General features: G+C 36.6%; 1 protein-coding gene across 1 annotated transcript in view; it reads left to right on the top strand.

The window, feature by feature from the left end:
* The window catches only part of LOC122180836 (leucine-rich repeats and immunoglobulin-like domains protein 3), a 42826-nt gene extending 19136 nt beyond the window's left edge, over positions 1-23690 (top strand). The window contains exons 4-19 of the mRNA XM_042872749.1: positions 2881-3015; positions 3697-3840; positions 6849-6992; positions 7295-7438; positions 7865-8008; positions 9242-9322; positions 9981-10052; positions 10400-10471; positions 12352-12515; positions 15653-15973; positions 17843-18124; positions 18817-19269; positions 19485-19643; positions 20693-20836; positions 20916-21191; positions 23659-23690. Of these exons, the coding sequence (XP_042728683.1) occupies positions 2881-3015; positions 3697-3840; positions 6849-6992; positions 7295-7438; positions 7865-8008; positions 9242-9322; positions 9981-10052; positions 10400-10471; positions 12352-12515; positions 15653-15973; positions 17843-18124; positions 18817-19269; positions 19485-19643; positions 20693-20836; positions 20916-21191; positions 23659-23690 (2767 nt within the window). The remainder of the gene's footprint in view (positions 1-2880; positions 3016-3696; positions 3841-6848; positions 6993-7294; positions 7439-7864; positions 8009-9241; positions 9323-9980; positions 10053-10399; positions 10472-12351; positions 12516-15652; positions 15974-17842; positions 18125-18816; positions 19270-19484; positions 19644-20692; positions 20837-20915; positions 21192-23658) is intronic.
* The last annotated feature ends 390 nt before the right edge of the window (positions 23691-24080 follow it).

Below are 24080 nucleotides of genomic sequence, written 5' to 3'. Positions count from 1 at the left end.
TGTCTTGAGATGGTATTCACTCAGGCTTATGTGAAAATGATTAAATCAACCTACGTGCACACTATTTTGGTAGGGTTGGTTGTTTTCTTTTTCTTTATGATCTGAAGGTGTAAATAGTTGAACAACTATTGTTCAACTAGGTCAAGTTGTAAATAGTTGAACAGCAAGAGATACACTCAAATTAATGTGGATATTTTGGTGGGTTTGATTATGTTCCTCAGTGGTCTTTTTTCATCAGGTGCATCAGGAAAAATTCTAAGGAAGTTGCATGTTCTTGCAAATGGAGAAATTGTGATCTGTTTGCCATTGGCATATTTCTGTGAGAACTTCATGCACTGGTTGACTTACTGCAGAGGGATCCCTGCTTGCTTTAATTTTCCCTTCAGGATCTGAAAAATGAAATTGGTGCAGCATGCAGACCTTCTTTTGTGTGAACACGGTAGTTACAGCAACTGGACATTTTTCTGCAGAGTGAACAAACTCATATGATTGTACCAAGGTAGAGGATATTCTTTGGATCTGTTGTAACAATTAGATAAGCTTGCATTTTCAATCATATCTTTTTGAGTAGTTTTGATATTTATTTGGCACTCATTAAAGGAATGAATACAATATTTATTTGAATTTCTGAAAGGAGATCATGAAGAAAAGTCAAATTAGAAGTAGACTTTCACTTTAACTAGGGTTGAACGTTAAAACTTTGAGATTTTCTCAGTGCTGGGTAATTATGGCATTTGAATTTTTTAAAGAGAAAACTGGATTAGGAGGCTGGGGCAGTAAGGAGAGAAGCATTTAGGCATTTTGCATTTGAGTGGCTTCTACAAATACAGACAGGCAAGAAGGCATGGTGAAGGGTTCATTTGATTTTCATTATGAGATGGAGTAGGACTTTGATGTGGACCTCTGTTTTGGTGAAGAAGTTACTTTCTGCCTATTAAATGACCTTATCATCACTGAAAAAGAACAATCCCTGAAACAAATTAGCTGATTTTTTTTGTTTGTTTTTATGTTTTTATTGCAATCTGGTCTGCATCAAATAATTTGCCAGTTAGTTTAAGGGCTAATCTGAAGGCTGCGTAAGACTTTTATTCAGTTCCATTAGGTCCAACTAAACTTTGTAATACAGAGGCTATTATCCTGCCAGTTGTAAGGAATTTCTGTTTTATGAAGCAATATTGACACAAAGAGAGCACTGTGTAAGCTGTGTCTGTAAGTGAACACTTTCACACTGCAATTTAGGAGGCGTGCAGTTCAGGAAATTGCTGGCTTCTGCTGGAGCACACTTTTACTGCAAGGAAAATTTTATTCGTCGCTCAAGTAATTGGCAGTTTTAATACCTTGCTAGTAATTACCTTATAAACAAACTAACGCATAAAGGCAACTCTGTGACCTGTTATCTAACTCACAGTCTTGTTTGGACAGTGGAACTGACACATGGTGGTATTTGTTGTTGTTTTTTTTATTAAAGTAATTTGTTTCCATTTATTATAAAAACTTACTGTTAAGAGGTTGTTTTTTTCCTAGATAATGTAGTATAGCTCTACCAGACAGCCTGAGTAATGAAACATGATACAAGAGCAGCGTTGGAGGAGTTGCAAGATCATTTATCCATTCCCACATGTGGTCAGAAGGCCTATTAATCTAACTTATGGTTCAATTTTTGAGTCAGGATTTTTTTGTCTTTAGTAATCCTTCCCTTGCTTACGTGAGGGTTGTCCATGCCATTCTAAGTGTATGGCTTACTATTTTATCCAGAGCAACTATTTCTAATAAAGGCAAACACCTTCCAGAATCAACATTTTTGTTGATAGTTTAACCTGAAATTGCCTTTGCCTTCAGTCTCTGGAAGTTGAGGAGAGCACCTAAATTTTGATCATTCGTCTTACTAGGAATAGAATGTACCACAGCCAGAACTGACTTGAGCTTTGGAGTGTAACAAGGATCATTTTGGGTTGCATTCACTTAATTAATCATGTATGTTTTCCCCTTACGTACCATTAGCCCCAACGAATAACTCTATTCACTTTGCTGATGTTCATGTATGATACAACTGGGATGAAAAATATGGTAGTTGCTGTGCATGAACATGAAATATATTGCTAGAAAAAGTACATTTAATTGGAAGTGAAAATAGAGATGTTTCTTAGAGTAGACTAGGATAGCCATGTCTTTAAATAGTTGTAAATTCTTTACTGTGGAATTGAATGTGATGCTTAGCTGAAATCTAACCAAAGAAGATGTCCAGACAGTCTGTGAAGAGTTGTGAGAAGCACAAATTTTATTCTTTGCTAACACAGTAGAAAAATTTGCTGGATAAAATACTAGATCTAATTGTAGTATTAGAGAATGTTTTTCTGGAAGGAGTGCACTGTCATCAATCTTACATAGCTCTATTTTTGTGGAAATTCAGTTTGAATTTCATGCTGTAGGAGTTCTCAGAAAAACGAAGCAGAATGTCTGAGTACTGTTATGTTAGTTTGACTAAAATGAAAAACAACTATGACCAGATTTCATTGCAATATTGTGACATAGTATATTCAATGCAAATAACATATGTCTACATTTTTTCAGAGATTAATGAACATAGTGTTTCATTTTAACATTTTAAAAACAATGCAATACTTTTGGATTATAATACTTCTTCATCCTCCCCCCTGCCCTGTTTGCTGGGAAAATGCTTCAAGGAATCAAGAAATGTTGATGACTTGTTTGCTCAGAGCATTCTAGTTTGTAATTCAAGAAAACTAGAAATTAATGCTCAGCCTATTAGAACAAGCAGGGAAATTAAGTACTAATTTTAAGAGTAGTGCTTAGTTAACAAGATAACAAGCTCTGGAAATGACTTTTTTTTTTTTTTTAATTACTATCCTTAAATTTCAGGACCAGTAATAAGATTGCCAACATCTTACCTGAACATCTGAAGCCATTTCAGAGTTTAGAAACTTTGGATTTGAGCAACAACAACATATCAGAGCTAAAAATGTCATCATTTCCTTCCTTACAGCTCAAGTATCTGTAAGTAAAACCTACTTTACATTTTCTTTTCCTTTTTTCCTTTTTTTTTTTTTTTTTTTTTTTCCCCATGTTATTTAGAAAAAAACTTGATGGCAAGCTTAGGCTGGCAACTGTATGTTGAAGAATGAGATATTTTTTAATCAGACACTTACTAAATGTTCCTACTTTTACCCACTGATCTTAACCTAAGTTGTAGACTTGAATTTACCAGTTGCTGCAATTAACTGTTTTAATTCATAGTAAACAACGTTGAGATGAAACAAATGGATATGTCTCTCTTGAGAGAAAAATTACATAGTAAAATGAATTTAAGCTGTGGGTGCTGGTCTAGTCTCGAGTTGCATGAAGTTCTGTGGACTTCATTGAATTTACCTTAATGTTTTTTATAGCAGTACTGCAAAGAGAGAGCTACACTGTGAAGAAAGTAATGGAGTTGCAACATACTATATTTTGGCAACATGCTATCTTCTGCTAATAATGCGCTCTTGCAGAACAGAGAAAAATATTAGTAGCAAAATACTATTTGACTGTAGACTGAGTTGTCAAGAGCTTTGATTAATGCGATTAATGAAATTTCATTTATCACAGTATAAGCAGTCTAAGAACTCTATGTTTCACTACTTGGTATTAAAATTTTATTAAATAACTGTAAATTTAACCTTCTAGACATTGTTTCAACAGGTACATTAACAGTAACCGAATAACCTCCATGGAGCCTGGTACCTTTGACAATTTGTCTACCACACTTCAAGTATTAAAACTGAACAGGAACAGAATTTCAGCAATCCCTCAAAAGATGTTTAAACTTTCCCATCTGCAACACCTGTAAGTGCAGCCTACAATTGACTAATTGTTTTCAGGCTCTCCAAGCACTGGTAGTGCTTGAACTCTAGCCTTTAATTAAAGCAGTCGCAGAGACAGGCACAGAAAACATTACTACAACCCTTACTAACTGCAGCTTTATACTGAACAAAACCAGTCTTATATATTGGTGAGATATGAATAGTCTTTGTGTTTAAAATTGTGTCTGCTTATTAAAGGAAAAGAAAAAAAAAGGTTAATAGCAAATAGCAGTATTTATGTAAAAAAAAACATTGGAAAAATTAATAAATGAAGTAGAGTTATGTCACTCACTACATCAGTCTCTTTGTGTGTTTGTAAAAGCACAGAATCATTTAGAATAACTGAATCACTTAGATTGGAAAAGACCTTTAAAATCATCAAATCCAACCATTGCATTATAAAGGGAATTAATTTGCTTTTGAAAGATATTACAATAAACAATATGCTTGAGTAAGTAGAATTTTATGATTTTCACTCGTGATACAGTCTATAACTATTTTACTGAGTAATAAATGTAGCTACTGAATATGAACAAATATGGGGAAATATATTCTCCCCTCTTTTGGAAAACTTGAAGAGTATGATAAGTTGACAAGAAGATGGGCTAGGACTGCACTTTGTTAAATTCCAAGTAGTTATTTTCCATTCTCAACAGGCAAGATGAACTGTTAGATTAATTTTGAAAGTAAAAAGCCCTAAGAACAGTGAAATGTTAGAATGCTTGATACAAATGGGAATTATGAATGTGTCTTTCCTGTGCACAGAGGAAATGTTTGAATTAAACCCCAACAGAAGAGTGTGAGCACAATAACACTTTGGCAGAGCAAATTCTCAGCTACAAAATGCTATTTTTCAACATAGTCACCATCGTTAGCTATGCATATATGTTCCAGCTATGAACAGCCTGTGTACTGTGCTCATAAAAATCTGCATGAGTGGAGGTGACCCACTGGCGCCGTCATCACTGCAGAAATGCACCACCCGTCTCACTGTGCTCATATCCACTGTTTGATCTCCATAAACATTCAGCAAGCGTTCACGAATAGCAATGGATGCAGTTTTTTCTTCATGAAGGAATTCAGTAAAACACCTTTGCTTCATAGGCACTTTCATATCAGATGCCATTTTGTCAGCCTGCCCCTCTGCTGCCATCTGTTGCGCAGCAACAAAATTGAACTGAATTGTAGTGGGAACGTTCAGTCTCTACTGCCATGCCATTGATGTCCACCTCTAATGTTGTGTGCCAATATAATAAAATAGGAGGCATTACATTTGGAGCAATCTTCACATATTATCACTTGAATAATGCGATAAGAAGAAATGAAGGCTGTTCTCACTGAATGTTCTTTACAACTTAAGAACTTTTAAACATATGGGAGGATGAGAGGAGTTTTGTATTATGTATTTGTTATTGGATGGAGTTTGTATCAGAGTACCTGAGAGGGCAGCTGAAGTCTTAGAAAGCTGAGAGCCTGAATAATAATTGTATAATACAATAGTATACATATGATATAGTATACATACTCATATACTGTATAGTAATGAGTGTGGAGAAGTAATTTTTTGTTTATTTTTAGTCTTTGTTTATCTGAACAAAGTGACTTTTGGAAGGAGAGGATTCTTCATGGTTAAATGGGATACAGGCTGATAAAGATCTTTTTAGAGGGGCAAATTTTCACTCTTTGCCACATTTTTCTTAGGGGCCTTTTTGTAGTATTGTCCAGTATTGTCACTTTATATATCAGTTGTTTCTAATAAATAAATAAATGAAAATACAACTATTGATTTAGCAAACAGTAGCTAGTTTAAAATCCACTGTTATAAAAACAGTTAATTTTCATGCAAGTACATTGTTTTCTGTACTTGCATGAGTGTAGACTTACTTTTTCACGTAACTCAGAAAGCTGCCTGGAGTTGGTAGGATTGGATTTCTAGTTGAAAAGGACCAAAGCCAAGGAGATGTTGTAAAGAGCAGGAAAATAGAAAACATGATGTACTGCTCTCACTGCAGCTTACCCTCCAGCATTACTTATACCTTATAATTCCTATTACATGTGAGTCCCAAACTCAGGCCTACAAAAGGATTGCCTGATTCCAGTTTAAGAGAGGGAGAAATTATCCAGGATATTGGTTCTGGCTAAGTATTGCAACTAGAAATTTTAACTTTGCAATCAATAATCAATTGGAATGCAAATTAAAAGCAAAAATTAACAACTCTACTTCTGAATGGACAGCAGGAACGTGCTTTCACTTTTGAGAAGGGGATCGATCATGACATTTTAGGTCTAGAAAGATTCACAGAATCACAGAATGGCCAGGGTTGGAAGGGACCTCAAGGATCATGAATCTCCAGCCCCAGTGCCACATGAAGGGCCTTGAACACCTCTAGGGATGGGGCATCCACAGCCTCTCTGGGCAGCCTGTTCCAGCACCTCACCATTCCCCTAGTAAATAACTTCCTCCTGACATCCAACCTAAATCTTCCCCCCTTTTAATCTTCCCTTAGATTCTTTAAACATCAAGTAACTATCAAGTACATGTCCTCAATATCAAAAAGGCAAAACAGTAATAGCATGGTTAAACATAATGCATTGCAGTAAAAGGTTTGAATTTTATTACATCTTGCTTCTGTTGGGAGATCAGGGGAGATTCAGGCTGGACATGAGGAAGTATTACTTTTCAGAAAGGGTGGTCAGGCACTGGAATGGACTGCCCAGGGAGGTGGTGGAATCACCGACCCTGGGGGTGTTCAAGGAAAGACTGGATGTTGTGTTGAGGGACATGGTTTAGTAGGAGCTATTGGGAATAGGTGAACGGTTGGACTGGGTGATCTTTTAGGTCTTTTCCAACCTTAGTGATTCTATGATTCTATGATTCTGTTGTTCAATTTGCAGGGCAGGTATTTCAGTGAAATTTGTTTCCAGGGAGGTAGGAAGAGTTGTTGGTATGCAAGTAAACTTCTGCTGAAACTGTAAAATTTATTGATGCAGGGAGTTGAATCGCAACAAAATTAAAAAAATAGATGGGCTTACTTTCCAAGGACTTCCAGCTTTGAAGTCATTGAAACTACAGAGAAACGGGATTACTAGGCTCATGGATGGTGCATTCTGGGGATTAACCAACATGGAAGTTTTGTGAGTACCAACTTTCATAGATTCTGCTATTACACTAAGTAGGATTGTACATAATAGAATTGCTTGCTAAAATATAGAAGTGTTTTTGAACTAAGGTATTCTGGTGTGGTTTGAAAAGCAGCTAGTGTTAATCACTAAGCATGTAAAGCAGTGTATTCTGAATGCATGCGTAAAACTTTAAATGTAAATATAGGCTGCAGCTATCTGGCCAGTGTCATGAAGTCGAATGTGGACCTGTGGCAAAGCACACGCATCACTGAGTTTCTGAATCTTAGGTTTTTTGTCTGTTTGTGTATGTATAGGCAGCTGGACCATAACAACTTAACAGAGGTAACCAAAGGCTGGCTTTATGGTTTGCTGATGCTGCAACAGCTCCATCTCAGCCAAAATGCCATCAGCAGGATCAGTCCTGACGCCTGGGAATTTTGCCAAAAACTCAGTGAGCTGTGAGTAGCTTTTATTCTATTCCAGATTTGAAATTAGGGTACATGCCAAAGCATGAGCTTCTTACCACTGATGTGTGAATTTTTCATAACAAAGTTTCCAAGGTGACAGCAACTTTTCTACATGTAAGACAGTTAAATTTTGTTGGAAGAAGTTGAAGCCAACCATGACTGCTTCATTTCACTGTAGTTGTTCTAGAGCTGTAACCCAATCATTTTCAAATGAAAGAAATTTGTTCTGCAGTATTTTGTGAATAATTGGAAAAGATAAGCTGTATGGTGAAAAACAGTGTGGTAGGTTTTGTGACCATTGTAAAAAAAAAAAAAAAAAAAGGAACCATTTCCCCTACTTGAAGATTCAACTGGGTTGAACTGAGTAACAACTAATGCAACAAAAACATTAAAATCCATTTTTCCTTAAACTTGCAGAGATTTGACGTTCAATCACTTAGCAAGGTTAGATGATTCAAGCTTTGTTGGCTTAAGCGTGCTAGTTGGACTGTACATTGGAAGCAACAAAGTAAACTACATTGCTGATTGTGCCTTCCGGGGACTTTCTAGTCTACAGACTTTGTAAGTTGACTAACATGAGTTTTAAGGTTAAAAACATTAAGAAATCCTTTGTACATTGTTAGGTTGTTGTTGTTTTGCTTTGCTTTGCCTTTTGTAACTTTCCTAGCGTAGTGTTTTTTCTTTTTTCCCAGTAAGTTTTTTTTTTCCACTCTAGTTTGGAGAAGTAGGGCTTATTTCTTAAAGGCTGTGCACAGTGGATACTGGTAGTTTTAATACAAACTTTCTGGTAGCAATTCTCCATTCAGAGGTAGTGAGCAGCACTGCTATCTACAGCTTTAGGGACCTGATAGTTCTGTCTTAACTGAGTCCATACTTTCCATCATGGTAGAAGTAAGCAGATAACACTCTGTATGTAGATGCTTGTCCTGATCGAGCAATTGTTTTAAGCATTTGATCGTATTTTGAAATAGTATTTCTTAAAGGAAGGAGAAGAAAGAAGTAAATGAATCAAAAAATTCTTTGCTTCATTAGAATCTTTCAGTTGCAAACCACTGATTCATCTGTTAGCCAGATGAATGAAGAAGTTACTTTTCCCTCTAGACTTTAAAGAGTGATAGCATTTAGAGGCATCCTCCAAAGATGTAGTTTACAGAGATGCATTCTGTGTTTTTTAAATACATATATAGATCTTAAAAAAAGTCAAGAGACTGTGTCAAGTTTCTAAATTTACACAGGAGGAATCATTAAACTTTCTCTCACACTTCTTCTCCTTTAGCCTTATCTTATCGATTCTCTGTTGATACGTTGTTCTTTTCGCAAATTTCTCTAATCTCTTTGTGTGTCACAGATAACATAGTTAGCTCTGTGAACAGTATAGAATGTAGAAAGTTTACTTATTAATTAATCTCAGTGTATTAATGTTCACAGTGTACAAAGGCCTAGATGTATTTTAGTTTGAAGGAGGCAACAGTTGATCTCTTCCCTTCTGATGCTCCTTCTGTCCTGTATCTGAAGACCCTCCAAGGGAATGACGTTTTGTTCTATAATAATTATTAACTTTTGTTTTGTTATCTTTGTAATTATCAGTGGAAAAAGTGTTAATTGGTAGTTGTTAAAGTCTTCCAGTAAAAATGAGAATGAAATAACTAAAAAGGAAGAGAAAAAATGTGCTGCCAGACAGTGATTTCAGGAATTATTTTAAATAATAAGTGTTATTTAAGAAGTACATACCTCGTTTTTCCTAATATCTCTCATGGTTTGATTTCCCCACCTGCCCCATTTCCTTGTAAATAGAGATCTGAAAAATAATGAAATATCGTGGACTATTGAAGATATGAATGGTGCCTTCTCAGGTCTGGATGAACTTAGGAAGCTGTGAGTACCACCATCTCTACACCATCTCTAATTCCTTTTAAAATACTTAAGTAGCTTATATTATGCCACTTTTGATGGACCAGTCCAATATGATGGTGTGTTTTCCATAGTTAAGGTGATTTTTGCTCCCTTAACATTTTATTTGATATAAAATGTTAGTTTCTATGAAAGCAATTTCTGATTTTTTTCAGTGAGTGAAGCTAATCTGAAATACATGCACAGATTTCAAATGTGCTATTTATAGAAACTTTTTTTTTTTGAGTGTATCCAATATTACAGAGGTATAGTGCCAGGAATAGTCTTTGATAAAGTGGTGCAGCATCCAATGGAAATGGCTTCACTGGTATGGAAAAATAATTTGAAAATGTGCATAAAAATATGAAAATATTCATCTATGAAATAATAAAAATATAAATATAAATAATCTGCATTCCTGAACTGTATACATTAAACATGTTTTAAAATCATTGTAAAATCAAGATATTTAGTCAAGTGCAGTAAATCAGTTTATTTTAAAGGTGAGGCATTTTTCTACATTGAGGAAGGCTGAATGGTAAATATTCAAATTCACAGTTTGGAAATAAATGCCAAAAATGCAATTGTTCGACTCCAGAAAAGCCTATGTCTTTTTTGCATTATGTACTTATTTTTCTTCCAGGGTACTGCAAGGAAACAGAATTAGATCTATTACAAAGAAAGCATTTTCTGGCTTGGATGCACTTGAACACCTGTGAGTAGTAAATACTTTCATTTAAGCCATCATTTGAAAAAAACAGATAGGACTGATGAGCTTTACTTACGACTTTGAGTGAAATACACTTACTCCAAAAAATAGAGTATTCTTAAGAGGGTTTTTAATGGAGTTCTGCTGAATATGAATTTCAATACTAATATAGAAAACTTCACATTTATTAAGCATGCTGTAAAACTCTTCAATATTGTCTCTTTGGTTTTTAAGCTAGAAAAACCTTTGTATGTAACTGACATAACAAACTATTCCTGGACTCTTCATGTTGAATACATTAGTTCAATAAATTACTCCTTACTCTCATGTTTTTCTTCTTGTTTGTTTTGTAGGGATCTAAGCAATAATGCAATTATGTCAGTTCAAGGAAATGCTTTTTCACAAATGAAGAAACTCAAAGAATTGTAAGTTTCTGTCAAAAAATTCACCTCTATTGAATTCCTAACTATATGAATCTATATAATAAGAGCTTCATAAGTTGTTGCCTGACATGGTGATAAACTCATGTATTAATATTTCTGAAGGTGTCAGTGTTTTTTTATTTATTCTTTATGTGACAAGTATGTTTAAGTGAGATGGCATAGGGTAAGGAGTGTTCATTTTCTGCTACATTTGGTATCTAGAGTCCTGATTTTAAATTGGCTGATCTCTAATAGGTACTAGATAAGGGAGACTTGGATGTAATGTGCTGTAGCATCAGCAGTGCTATTGCTGAGCTAAAGCTTACTGGACCAGTGAAATGCAGTAAAGTAATTCTTTTATAAAGACCAAGTTGTCAGTGCTTGTAATTGGGTCCTTTAGTCGTGGTGCAGCATAGGGGCAGGTCTTCAGAGAAGTCATGAAGCGGTCATTGGAAAGACTGTATTCTTTTAGTGAACTTCTTGATTTTTTTTTTTTTTTTTGTCTTCTCACTCTTACTTTTTGATCAAGGCATTAGATTTTATAGCTATATTTTTCTGGAGGGAAAAATGTGGCTATTACTCCTTTTTAAGCACCGTTAATACTTCCTCTTAAATACGTGTTCTTTTCTCCCATATTCAAATCAGCCTTCCATAGTCAGATCTGTTGTTCATAGTTGATCTATTGCATAGTGTGGCAACAAACTGAAGAGTAACAAGAAGATAAAGCTCTTGTTACATGGTATTGTGTGCAATAGAAAAAGTAGTGAGGAGCCTTGTATGTTTGGTTCATTTAATGTTCAATTTGATGTTAACCATATCCTGACATAGCTGCAGGTGCTGTAGAAAGCAGCTGCCATGTTTCTATCTGTAGCCAGGCATTCTCCTCTTCCTTTGCTTGAATGTGGTTGTATCGATTAGTTTATTGAACTCAGCCAGCCAGCTGTTGGACAATTGCTAGATGTGGCACAAAAGAAGCAGTGGGAGCCCAGGACTGACATCTAGGGATTGATTCAGATGATTTGAAGAACGATCAAATGTGATGAAATGACAGGATAGCACTGCTTTAGGAGATGTGGGATGCTGCAAGATAGCAGTCTCTGAACACTTCAGTGAAGTAACTAGTCAAAAGTTGTTGGTTTTGTTTTTTATTGTACTTTTCCCGAATCTCCTAGTAGTCCTCCAACTACGTATCTCCAACTAGAGATGAGAGACAAGCAAATGATAGAAAGTACTTTCCCAGAAGTAAAACTGTTTGGTATAAATTCCCATCTAGTTGTTTCATTCTAACTGAACTGAACACTTCCTACTTCAGCTATTGATTGTATGTGCTTCGCAGAATATCACTCTGGTTTATTTTTTTTATTATTTCATTCCTCTGTGAATGTAGCTATTTATTCACAGAAGTTAGGTGCACTGATAACCATTTCTGCACTTGTTTTTGCAGTACTGACTATTCTTCATCTCTACATTCCCCTTTTAAAGTATGTGCCACAAGATAAATTCTGACAAAAATGAGAATGAGGAAAGAAATTGTCTCAGAATTGTTTTGGTGTTAACATTCAGAACACCTCTCCTCTGGACTGCTATTTTAAGTGCTCTTTGTGTGTCTTCCACTGCTGACTGTAGTTTTGTACCCAATACACTAGAAACGTGTCCAGCTGCCTGAAACCTTATATGTTGCAGAAACTGGGAGTTCAGGGAGAACATGTGTGCTTTGTAAAATTTCACAATACTCACAAATAGTGTCATCACATTTGAGCTAAATAGCATTAGTAACTTTTTCTTGTAATGGAAGTATTTAGATTAAAAATTAGCTTTATGTTATTGACTTGCCATATAGGAATCCAAGCAAACAGGCTTTGAATGCAATTGCTTTTTCTTAGGCACTTAAACACATCAAGTCTCCTGTGTGACTGCCAGTTAAAGTGGCTACCACAGTGGATGTCAGAGAACAACTTTCAGAACTTTGTAAATGCCAGTTGTGCCCATCCTCAGTTACTAAAAGGGAGAAGTATTTTTGCTGTCAGCCTGGATGCATTTGTCTGTGGTAAGTATAGTGTCTATTCCTCATGACATAGAAAAGAATTTGCTGAATGGATTGATTTTGGTTGTGGCTTCTTTGATATGTTTTGAATTTATTAGTAAAATGGAAAGGATTTAATATTTGTTAACATTTTCTTCTCTGTTCCCAAACTGATGTAGATGAACTAAATTTGTGGCTTTCTACAAGATGGGTAGTGACATTTTCCTGACTTTTGTTTCATGTACAGCTTACATACATAGAACGTCACACAGAAAGCTTAGCAGTTTGTGGTGGTAAATGTATATACTTCTAAAGATGGATATTATTTCAGAAGCTGTACCTCTTAAGTGAGCCATATTTTGGCTAACTTAAGGTGCCATTTTTGTTTTTGATTATTTGCAAGTTATATTCATATTTCATCAAATTTGAGTTTATTCCAAATCTGAAAAAAAGTAGAAGATAAGTAGTTATACTCCGACTTCTTTGTGTGTACTTCAAAAAGTCTGCTTCAAAAATGGGAACTCTAGTTACTGCTTGTATTTGAACTGTGTTTTAAAACTTCTAATTTGCCACAATTATGTTATCGATATTTTGTATTTCAGTATGCCAGATAGTGAATATAAAATATTCTTACCTTAAGGCTTGAGGATTTCAGATGATAGCTTCTGCCTCTGGATAAAATTTCTCTTCCTGCACAGAGTAGCATTCATTATGACTGTTACATGAGTGAGGGAGAATTGTGTACATATACTAGGAATTCAGAGCAACAATGCAAGTGTCTTTTAGTACTCCTAATGAATTAATTGGAAACTTTGAAAATCTAAGGATATTGGAAGCTACCTGGATTTGATGTTTTTGTTATGTATATATTAATTTTCTGTTACTAAAGAAAATTTGAACACTGTATTTATATTCTCAGTAACTTTCCTTTCATTGCAAGTATGATTGCTTAGCTTATACTGTTTCCACTCATATCCTTTTTTTCAATGACAAAGCAGGCACTGAACATAAAAAGTTATATAAAATTTTTTCTCTCTTCCTGTTAGCAGTCAAATGTTTTAATATATTAATGTTAAGTAATGAATAGATGATGCATAATTTAGCTAGTGCTGAAAAGGAAAAGTTGACATAGTGCACTAAATTACTGAGTGCTTGATAGCTAATGAAGTATATATGAATGACATATCATTCATATATGAATGATACACACATATATATATATATATAATAAAATTATTTATGAGAAGTTAATTCTAGCAATGTATTCAGTTGGAGGTTTTAAATATATATCTCTTTGCTAAACCACAGGGGACGGTGATCTTTCTTTAAACTGCTGAATGACATTTTTAATTAATGAATTTTAACACATTTACGGACTCTTCTTTATTTTCTGAATGATAGCACATTAGACAAGAGTTTCATATTTGTGAAGTTAAGAATAGAAAATTCATTTAATTTATGCTTTCTAAAGCCATGCATTTCAAGCTGAGCTAAATTGCAAAGCATTTCTGTACCAAAGATATCTGTGGAATAAAAGTAGATGTCTTTGTGACCTGAATTAATTACTAAAGCTGAGCTAAGAGTACTGCCTCAGTGATGAATAGCTTGATTTTCATTATAGAATAGTCAAGTGGCCTCTACAAAATGAGAAATACTTTCCTCAGAAGTGAAAGAGTGTGTGTGTGTGTCTGTTTGTGATGCATCTATGTGTGACACGCACTAAAATAAACACTCCTACATTATTCTGTCCTGAAGAAAACACATTACTGGTTTTGTCTTTCATGTTCTGTAGCTTGTTACTTTGTGTGCTTGTTGTTTGATTGACTTTCTCATGCCCTCCCTCAAATAACTACCATTTTAAAACATTTCATTATTTTATTGATGATAACAACTGAAATAGAATGAAATATATCCTTCTGCTCTGTCACATGGCTAATTAAAGTACTTAAAAGTTAGTCATCTTTATGCAAATTTTTGACAATATCAACTCATTTTGCAAGTAGTATGATCTGTCTTGGAGGATTCAATGCATAGATATGAAGGAGAAAAACAAAGTGGCCTGGTTAATTCTTAAGATCCAGGTCAAAGGTTCAGATCAGGGAGGGGGATCCATGTTTCTCTGTACCTGGAGCTTACCTTCAGACTTTCAGGTGATGACCTGTAGCTCAGGTTCAGACTGTCTGTATATTCTTCTGTAACAAGCCATGTTGAGATCATTTATGGAAATTATGATTTGACTGTGGTATGTAGTTTCCAAAAGGATGAGACAAAAGAACAAATGGGCAAGGTAAAGTATAACTCTGCAGTGCAAGCAGGGTCCGTAATGAGGAGGAGTTTGGGGGTGGGGGATTTCTTTCATTGCATATGAAATTCGAGCTTGCATCTTTGTCGGTAGGTAGGAGACATCTGAGGCCTTTTGGTTTTGAAAGCCTAAGTATTTAACTACTTCTTTTGTACATGTACATGCAGTTGACAGAATAAGTAGTTCAGAAGGCAGCTAATTCTGCAAACTCACAAAATAGCATTCTCAAGCAATTCTCGAGCATTCTTGAGGTAATTTAACAATAGTAAGAAGACTTCCAGAGAATAACTACTTTAATTTCTTGTGCGCTGCCTTTTTATGGGATTTTAAACACTGCTGTGTTTGCAAAATAGGCCGGAGAACAGCAAATCATCGGGACAGCAACTTTTGTACTTTTTGCTGTTGTTGCAAGTTTGGGGAAAACCTAGGACTTAAACATTGTTTCTGATAGCAGAATAACTATGCTTTAAATAAAGAAAAACTCATAGCAGACTGAGGTGTTGTAAAGATGAAGAGTATGCTTCGTGACTTAGATTCATAATAATTCTTCCAGATGTCAAGGGGTCATTCTCTCTTGAAGAAACTATACACACAATCTGCTTTTAAACGTTCTTTGTCTTCAATAAGAGATGACTTGGCACAATAAATTCATAAATATGGCATCTTTAAATGCTCTAGGGCTGACAAAATTTAACACAAAAACATTTTGTATCCATTTTAGAAATACTTGCTTGACTCTTCTCTTAAACCTATAAAACAAGTTGTACAAACTTTTCTAAAAATAGTTCTCAGGGCTCACATATATTTTACTCTTTCTCAGTGTTGCTTTTTCTTTTTTTCCCTTCTCTCCTCTGCGCAGATGATTTTCCTAAGCCACAGATCACTGTCCAGCCAGAAACACAGTCAGCAATTAAAGGCTCCAATTTGAGTTTTGTATGTTCGGCAGCCAGCAGCAGTGATTCCCCAATGACCTTTGCATGGAAGAAAGACAATGAATTACTGCATGATGCTGAAATGGAGAATTATGCACACCTCCGGGCGCAAGGCGGTGAAGTGATGGAGTATACCACCATCCTTCGACTGCGCAATGTTGAATTCAGCAGTGAAGGGAAATACCAATGTGTAATTTCAAATCACTTTGGTTCATCCTACTCTATTAAAGCCAAACTTACAGTAAACAGTAAGTATGTTACCTGTTGCTTGTAGATAATAGAGTCATTTTAATCAAGATACATAAATGTATTTATTTGCATTCTCATCATCTGCATCTTTGAGGAAAGAATGAAAAAAAGCCTTTGAAGAAGAAAATCTCCATTAATAAGCTGATTTATTTTTGCTTAAAATGTTTCTGGTTTCAAGATCACCATTCAGTTTTACCTTTTAAGCCATTGTGCTGAACCACAGTACAGGGGAAAAAAAAACAAGCTCAATGTTAGTAAATGTGATAAACTCTGTGTAACACAATGGTAAAATATTAGTCTTTTCTACTCCATATACTCCATTTTGAAGTATTAATGGCAAAATTCTGAAGGAAGGTGTTAGCAGAAATGAGATTTTGATCTTGATAGTCTCACAAACTACACAACTCTGCCTTTCTTTTTTGCTGGCTGCTGCTAAATTCAGGTTATGGGGCTTCGAGCATTTTTAGATCCAAGAAGAGTGTTAAAATAATGAGCATGTTGTGCCAAAAAGTACAAGGGCTGTTCCGAAAGTTATGACTCCCATTTTATTATGTTGGCCCACAACATCAGAGGTGAATGTTGGTGGTAAGGCAGTAGAGGTTGAATCTTGCTGCCAGTATTCCATTGCATCCTGTTGCCATGCAACAGATCACAGCAGAGAGGCAGTCTAACAAAATTACATCTGACATGGAACTGCATATGAAGCAAAGATATGGAGTTGAATCCATGTAGATTCAAAAATGCATCCACTGACATTAATTTGCACTGAATGTTCACGGAGACCAAACAGTGAATGTTAGCATAGTGAGGTGGTGCATTTCAGCACTGACAACAGCAATGTAAAAGAGAAGCCATCTTCTGCTCAGGCATGCACAGCTGTCACTCTACGAAATGAAGAGCATCTCAATCAGCTCATCCATGCGAAACAGTAGATTATAATAAGGAAACTGTATACAGAGCTGAGTATCAGCTTCAGTGAGTAGGAAACAATGGTGACAATGTTGGAGTATTAGAAAATTTGCAACAGATAGGTCCTACAAATGGTCACACAAGAACAGAAAGAATACTATATGCAAGTTTGTGAGTACCTGTTGGACCAGTACAAGGCTGAAGGTGACGGTTTCCTGGATCTCTTCATTACTGGTAATGAGATGTGGTGTCACCACTACGAACCAGATTCGAAACGGTAATCCCTGGACTGATGATCTGTGTGATCTGTGCAGTCCCCATCAAGAAGAAGTTCAAATGCAGCCCTCAACAGGTAAAGTGATGGGCACAGTCATTTGTGATTGGAAAGGGGTGATCCTTCTGGATTTCTGGAATCCCAGACAAACCACCAAGTCGGACTGCTGCATTGTGATGTTGACTAATCTAAAGGCTTGAACTTCTAGAGTCAAGCCAGAGAAGAAGACAGCCTTTCTCTTGCAACATGATAATGCCGAGCCTCATGCAAGTTTGAAGACTGTGGAGCATATTGCCAGTCTCTGCTGGAGTATCCAATCCACCCAGTATACAATCCAGATTTGGTGACTTCTGTCTGTGTGGGACAATAAAGATGGACAGCGTGGGTAACATCTTTCTAGCTATGGTGCTGTCATAGCAAGTATGAAACAATGGGTCACCTCTGCTGGTGCAGTTTTTTATGAGCAAGGCATGCAGGCTCTTGTTCATTACTGACAAAAATGCATAGGTAATGGTGGAGACTGTTGAAAAGTAGTGTGTTGCATCTGAGAATTTACTCTCAATAGTGTTATTGTGCTGTAATTTCCATGGAAATAAATAGAAGTCATTACTTTTGGAGCAACCTACCTAAAAGTATGTTTCATTTATGATTAATTATTGTTTTGGTATCACTAACTTTTCTTTAGTGCTGCCTTCCTTTACGAAGATTCCTATGGACTTAACCATTCGTGCTGGGGCAATGGCACGTTTGGAATGTGCTGCAGTTGGGCATCCTGTCCCACAGATTGCTTGGCAGAAAGATGGTGGAACAGATTTTCCAGCAGCACGCAAGAGGCGTATGCATGTCATGCCTGAAGATGATGTATTCTTTATTGTTGATGTAAAAATTGAGGACACAGGTGTCTATAGCTGTACAGCTCAAAATACTGCTGGAAGCATTTCGGCTAATGCCACATTAACAGTTCTAGGTAAGAAACTGGCATTTCTTAAAAGTATAAATCTTCTTGAAGGACTGAACTATTGTTGAGTAGTTTTAAAATCACATACTGATAAAAAAAAATTGCATTGTTTTCAAAGTGGTGTTTAATAATTACTGTATTCTTAAATATTACACATTGAGACACAGTTACAGATTAGAAATATGTACACCAGCACACAATTACTATTAGGAGGCAAAATAATAAAAGATAGTTACACTTGGGGCTTTCAGCAACCTAGTCTAGTGGGAGGTGTCCCTGCTTATAGCAGGGGGTAGGGACAGATCCTAAAAGTCCTTTCCAACCCTAGCCATTCAATGATTTGTTTCTCATGTATAGTTGAAACAATTTATAATATATATGAAAAGAATAAGTTTCCTATCTTTTAATTTCCTGATGATTTGTTAGCCATTTTAATCTAATTCTTTATACTCTCAAGCATATATGATTTGGACTTTTTATCTTTGTAAGGAAAGTCAGCATCTAAATCTGATCAACTGACAAGCAAGCTGTAGACTCTTACTTCAAATTCTTTAAGGTGTTTTCTCCAAAAATGACAGTAAGCTTCATTAGGCCTTACTGGTGCATTTTCTTTAGCTTTATCTCTTGAGCTGTGAAAGAAAGGAGCATGTCCCCATTTTTGCAAGGTTATATAGAATATAAAGCTTACGTTTTCTTTTCAGAAACACCATCATTTTTGCGGCCTTTGCTGGATCGAACTGTAACAAAAGGTGAAACTGCAGTCTTACAGTGCATTGCTGGTGGTAGCCCTCCGCCCCGACTGAACTGGACCAAGGATGACAGCCCTCTCATGGTAACAGAAAGACATTTCTTTGCTGCAAGCAATCAGTTATTAATTATTGTGGATACAGATGTAGAAGATGCTGGGAAGTACACTTGTGAAATGTCTAATACACTTGGAACAGAACGAGGCAACATTCGTCTTAATGTAATTCCTACTCCCACCTGTGATTCTCCTCAAAACATTGCTCCAGCACTTGATGATGATGGATGGGCCACAGTTGGCATTGTCATCATAGCTGTGGTTTGCTGTGTGGTGGGCACTTCCTTGGTGTGGGTGGTCATCATCTACCACACTAGAAGGAGAAATGAAGATTGCAGCATCACAAATACAGGTATGTAAACTGAAGGTTTGCCTTGGAAAGAAATATATATATATATGTTTGTGATTGCTTTCCAGTCACTTTCTTGTAGGAATATTTGTATGCTTTTTCTCAGTCTGAAGAGTGAGTTGTTTGTTACTTTCAGCACTCTTCTGACAAATATAAAAATTTTTCTACAAATCCTGAAGTATGCTGATGGCTTTTGTACGTGTTTTGCTTCATCACAGATGAAACAAATTTGCCTGCTGACATTCCAAGTTACCTGTCATCCCAGGGCACGCTGGCTGAAAGGCAGGATGGATATGGTTCATCTGAAAATGGTAGTCATCATCAGTTCCTCACATCTTCTGTGGGAGGGTATTTCTTACAACAGAGAGACAGTAATGGTAAGTGTGAAATGTTAAGCAAATTTTCCATCTTGCTTGAGTAGCTACAGTTTGCGTGTTGCCTTTCTAACTTAAGGAAATAACACCAGTGAAACATCTTCAGTGAAGTTTCAGAGAGATTTATTGCATGCGATTGCATCAGCAAGCTAATAACAGAAACATGGTTCTGCTCATCCAAATGACACTATGGCTTTGCTTAAATGTTTTTCTCTATTCTCAAGGGTACATTCAAACTGATGATCACATTTCCAAAATAAGAGTGACCAGAAGGAGTTGTAACAATGTGTTTTATTCTGTTGTAGTTTGGAAGGAATGGTTGTACTGGAATGTAGAGATGGATGTTAATACCAGCATAACTTTAGCGTAACAGAAGTGATGAAATTTCCTGTCAGATAAGTTGTAAGGGCCAGAGTTAATAAACAATTTAAGATAATTGGATGATGGAAGCTGCAGCACTTTTAACACATCTGTTGCCTAAGAGTCCAAAACATACCTGAGTTAGCAAGGAAAATGCATCTTATTGGGAAAATGCTAGGGGTACAGACATCAGCAGTTGGGACAGGATTGAATGGATCAATGATTTGAAAGTCTTTAGACAGTATGCCTGTTTGCAGAGCAAGAGCCATGGAGCATGTCCATAGCTTTCATAAGCCAGTGACCTGGAAGTCAGAAGAGCTGTATGAACACTCGCTGTTTCCCTCTGGCTTTTCCACCCAGGACTTTCTCATTACCACTCTCTTCTCTAGAAAGTGGCTGTATAACAGAGTATAAGCCTGGCTTCCTTGATTCTGATCCCTGTGTTTGGATTTGTTCTATTATCCAGTGACCATGTAATGAAGTAAAGTGTGACATGTTCTCTGTTAATTGATGAATTAATTAAACTCTTTTTACAGTTGGCCTTTTCATTAAAAATTTAACCTAAACTTAAACAAGATCTAAATATACTATGAAACTTCATTGAAAAGATGGGATTCTTAACAGAACAAAAATTAGGAAAGTATAAGCTTAATCTTAAGACCATGTGCTGATATGTCAATTATATTTTTAAGGCATTTGCCACCTAGATAATGGCAGTGAAACAGACTTGGATGGTGTTGCAGATCCATTTCTATGCCACTACCTGGGTACTTCGGGGTCTATGTATTTGAAAGGAAACACATACAGCTCCGAGACCTTTGAAGCATGCAGCCCAAGTAAGTTGAAAAATAAATTAGTCTTAAATAATTTTTGTGCTGTGATGAGTGCATATAAAAGTAATTTCATTTTCTTTAGATTGCAGCCCTGACCAAAGAACAGCAAACCTGGATCCTTATGAGTCTGGATATTTAAAGAAAAAGGAATGCTGTCAGTACTCACTTCCACTGGAAGATCCCTTTGACCAGTGCACTGGCATTATTGGGATGCAGGCTACAAGCAGCAAGTTGATTAACTCCATTTATACTCAAAATGAAGGAACTGGACTAAAAAGCAGAAGTCTGAACTCAGACAAGCTTGATTTAAACAGAAGTTTGGAACCCTCGTCTATTATCAGTAGTAGCACTTTCATGGGTATGTTCTCACTCCTTTTTATTCTAGCTGTTGATGTCCTTGTTGTCTCTCACTTCCTACTTGCAACTCCAAGCAAATCTTTCTCAACTGTTTTATTTCTCCTCCTACAGTAAGTAATTCTGTAGTAGTGCTTTGATGCTTATGTAACTAGTGCTGTGGAAAAAAATATTCTTGTTCATTTTGTGTGAGTTTGTTTCAGCAGATGGCAGAGAATTGAACAAGATAATATGTCATGTGAGATATAAGTACTTACTGAAAGGAGGAGAGACAGGAAGTATCAGGGGAAAGGCAGTTGGAGAATTGTTCTTACACTTTGCATATGTTATTATTTTCTTCTTCCTCTTCTTTTCGAGTAACTTACAGTATGACAGAGTTTATTTTTAAGATACACAGTATGCAGAGAGGTGCCCAGAATTGTACATGTAGACTGCCTCTCCATGACAGTGTATGAGGACAGTTGGATGCTCCTGAACTGTGTTGCCTTCTGGATGGGACCAGAAGTTAGGCAGGAAGCAGGCCTCACAGTCTCTTGTGTTACAAAGTGGGCATATTGGGGCTGGTTCAGAAGCAACACTGGCCTATGCCAAAGTAGTCCTCATGTTGAAGGTGATAGTCCGAAGAGTTGGTTCACCCTTGAGTGAACCTTAACTGGGAGCTGCCTTCTGCTTGTCAGGAATCCTGACTTCTCAGGAATATTTGATACAACATTTTAAATGTTTGATGATCAGGAGCAGAAAAGTGATCACAATAAAACTGCACAATGGGCAGATTTCAGATTACTGGGAGATCTTAATAGCTTACTTGCACGTCTCTTCAGTGGTTTGATTCTTATCTTTCATCTTAGTGTAGCTGGCAGATTTCCATAAATGCTAGAACTCTTATTAAATACATTTTCATAGACTTTAGTCGTACTAGAAGTTTTGCCTACCAGGCAAAAAGGTGTGCAGGAGGGCTCAGAGCAGGTGGCAAGACCAATGCTGGTGTATGAGGATATATTGTAATGCTGTCAACCACAACTATTTGCTCTTCAAAGTAAAGCACTCTGGAAAAATGCCCTGTCTACCCCTCCCATCTTTCTTCTGGTGGTATGAATGACAGAGTAGTTCCTGAAGTTTAACTCAGTTTACAGTTTTAATCCAGGCTGCAGAAGGCGGTGGAGGAAGAAGAAAAAGGTTCCTTTAGCTTTGAAGCTCACTAATTTTTTGAACTGATTAGTTTGGTTTGTTTAAAATGCATGTAAACACATGTACTACTTTCATCCCTGTTATATCTGAATGCCAAGTGCAGCACTGATATCATGAACTCCTTCCCAGCTCATGTGTCAGCAGACTCAGCTCATGTGTCAGCAGACTTGTCCAGGGCCAGGATCTGCCCACTCAGGCAAGGGGAACCTGTGGAAATGTGCATCACTGAGCTCTTTGTTCTATGGGAGGAGGCGGAGGGGATAAAAGTTTTGAAGTTTTCCCCCTTCAAAAAACAGATGTTTAGAACTTAAAACATTGCAGATGCCATATCTGGCAGACGTCCTGGGATTGCACACAGCCTACTGGCTGCCTGCCACTACTGCTGTGGCAATGGCTCTGCAGATGAGGCTTTCCCACATGTCTCCTGCAGAAAGTGGTTCTACTGTGTGAAGACATACGCAGGAGTTAATACAACCTTGGAGGTTCGTATTGCCCTTTCTGCCCTAATAGCCTACGCAGAGCTGGTTGCTTGTCAGTTTCCTCAGCTGCTACAGCACTCAAGTTGCAGCATCACTGTCTTGGACAGTCTGTCTTTAGTACTCTACTCTCAGAGGAGCATGTGGTTAGATTTTGGAGATGGCTGCTCTTGACGTATTTCTGATTTTTAGCATCACTGTCTTCAAATTTGGCCCCCTTTTTGCTCCTACAGCCACAGTGTGGAGAGGCAGTTGACTTTAACATTGCTGCTGATAACTGAGGCAGAAAGTTCACAGCTTGAATTTTCTTTTTTTAAGACCGGTTTAATTTGTAGCTTTGCTGCTGAGGCACATCTTTTCATGTTGTGTTAGAAACAAAATTGCTCTACACATCATTGATGCAAATATGGATCTTGTCCAAATCAGTTCATACCAACATCTCTAATCACAGTTTTACTTGAAACCTTTGCTCTTAGCAAATATGCGAAACTGTAAGTATGGCAGTTGAGTGCAAAATTTGTTAACAGTTGTAGTGTAAAGTTAGTAATAAAAATTGAGTGCTTCAAAATCAGCCCATGGCACATTTTCTGCTCAGAAAATAATTCAAGTATCATGAAGGATATACTTTTTATCAGCTGTTTCAGGGCATCAGAGAAGGCCCTTCTTGCAGAGGTGCTTGTACTAACACCTTTGCAATAGTGATGTGTGAAGGGCACAGTAATTATTTTCTTGGTAGTGAATCCAGATTATTATTAATAAAGATTCAACTTAAATGTTGAATTCTCTTTGGGCTTATGTCTGTTCTAGCCAGCTGTGAGTGGAAAGATGAACAGGTGTGAATGAGGGCAGAATTTGGCTGACAGAACCTTTGTTATTAATTAATGGGAAATATGAACCAGAAGAAAGAATGTTTTAGCATTCTAGGTTGCATGATGGAGGGTGTTATGTAACTGTATATGTTTCTTTTCACTTCTGTTGAATTACACATCACATTTCATCTGTCATTTGTTCAAAAGAGTCTCTGAGTCCTGTTCTTAAGTGATTTTTTGCATCAGAACAGGCCTTGTGATTTGTTTATAGTTTGTTCTTTGTGCTCTTCCCTATAGAAAAATGGGCATGGATGTAGTTGTGAAAGTGAAGGTAATGAAGTTATGTCATGTGTGGCTTTCAAGTTATTTACCTTTTTTTTGTTGTCTCAGAATATTGCCTTATAGTAGTGATCACGTTTG

This window comes from Lagopus leucura, unplaced genomic scaffold (assembly GCF_019238085.1).
Source record: "Lagopus leucura isolate 7727_CA_CO unplaced genomic scaffold, USGS_WTPT01 Super-Scaffold_100008, whole genome shotgun sequence".
Classification (NCBI taxonomy): Eukaryota; Metazoa; Chordata; class Aves; order Galliformes; family Phasianidae; genus Lagopus; species Lagopus leucura.
The sequence above is the reverse complement of the archived record's forward strand: the minus strand, read 5'-3'. Positions and strand labels throughout refer to the sequence as shown.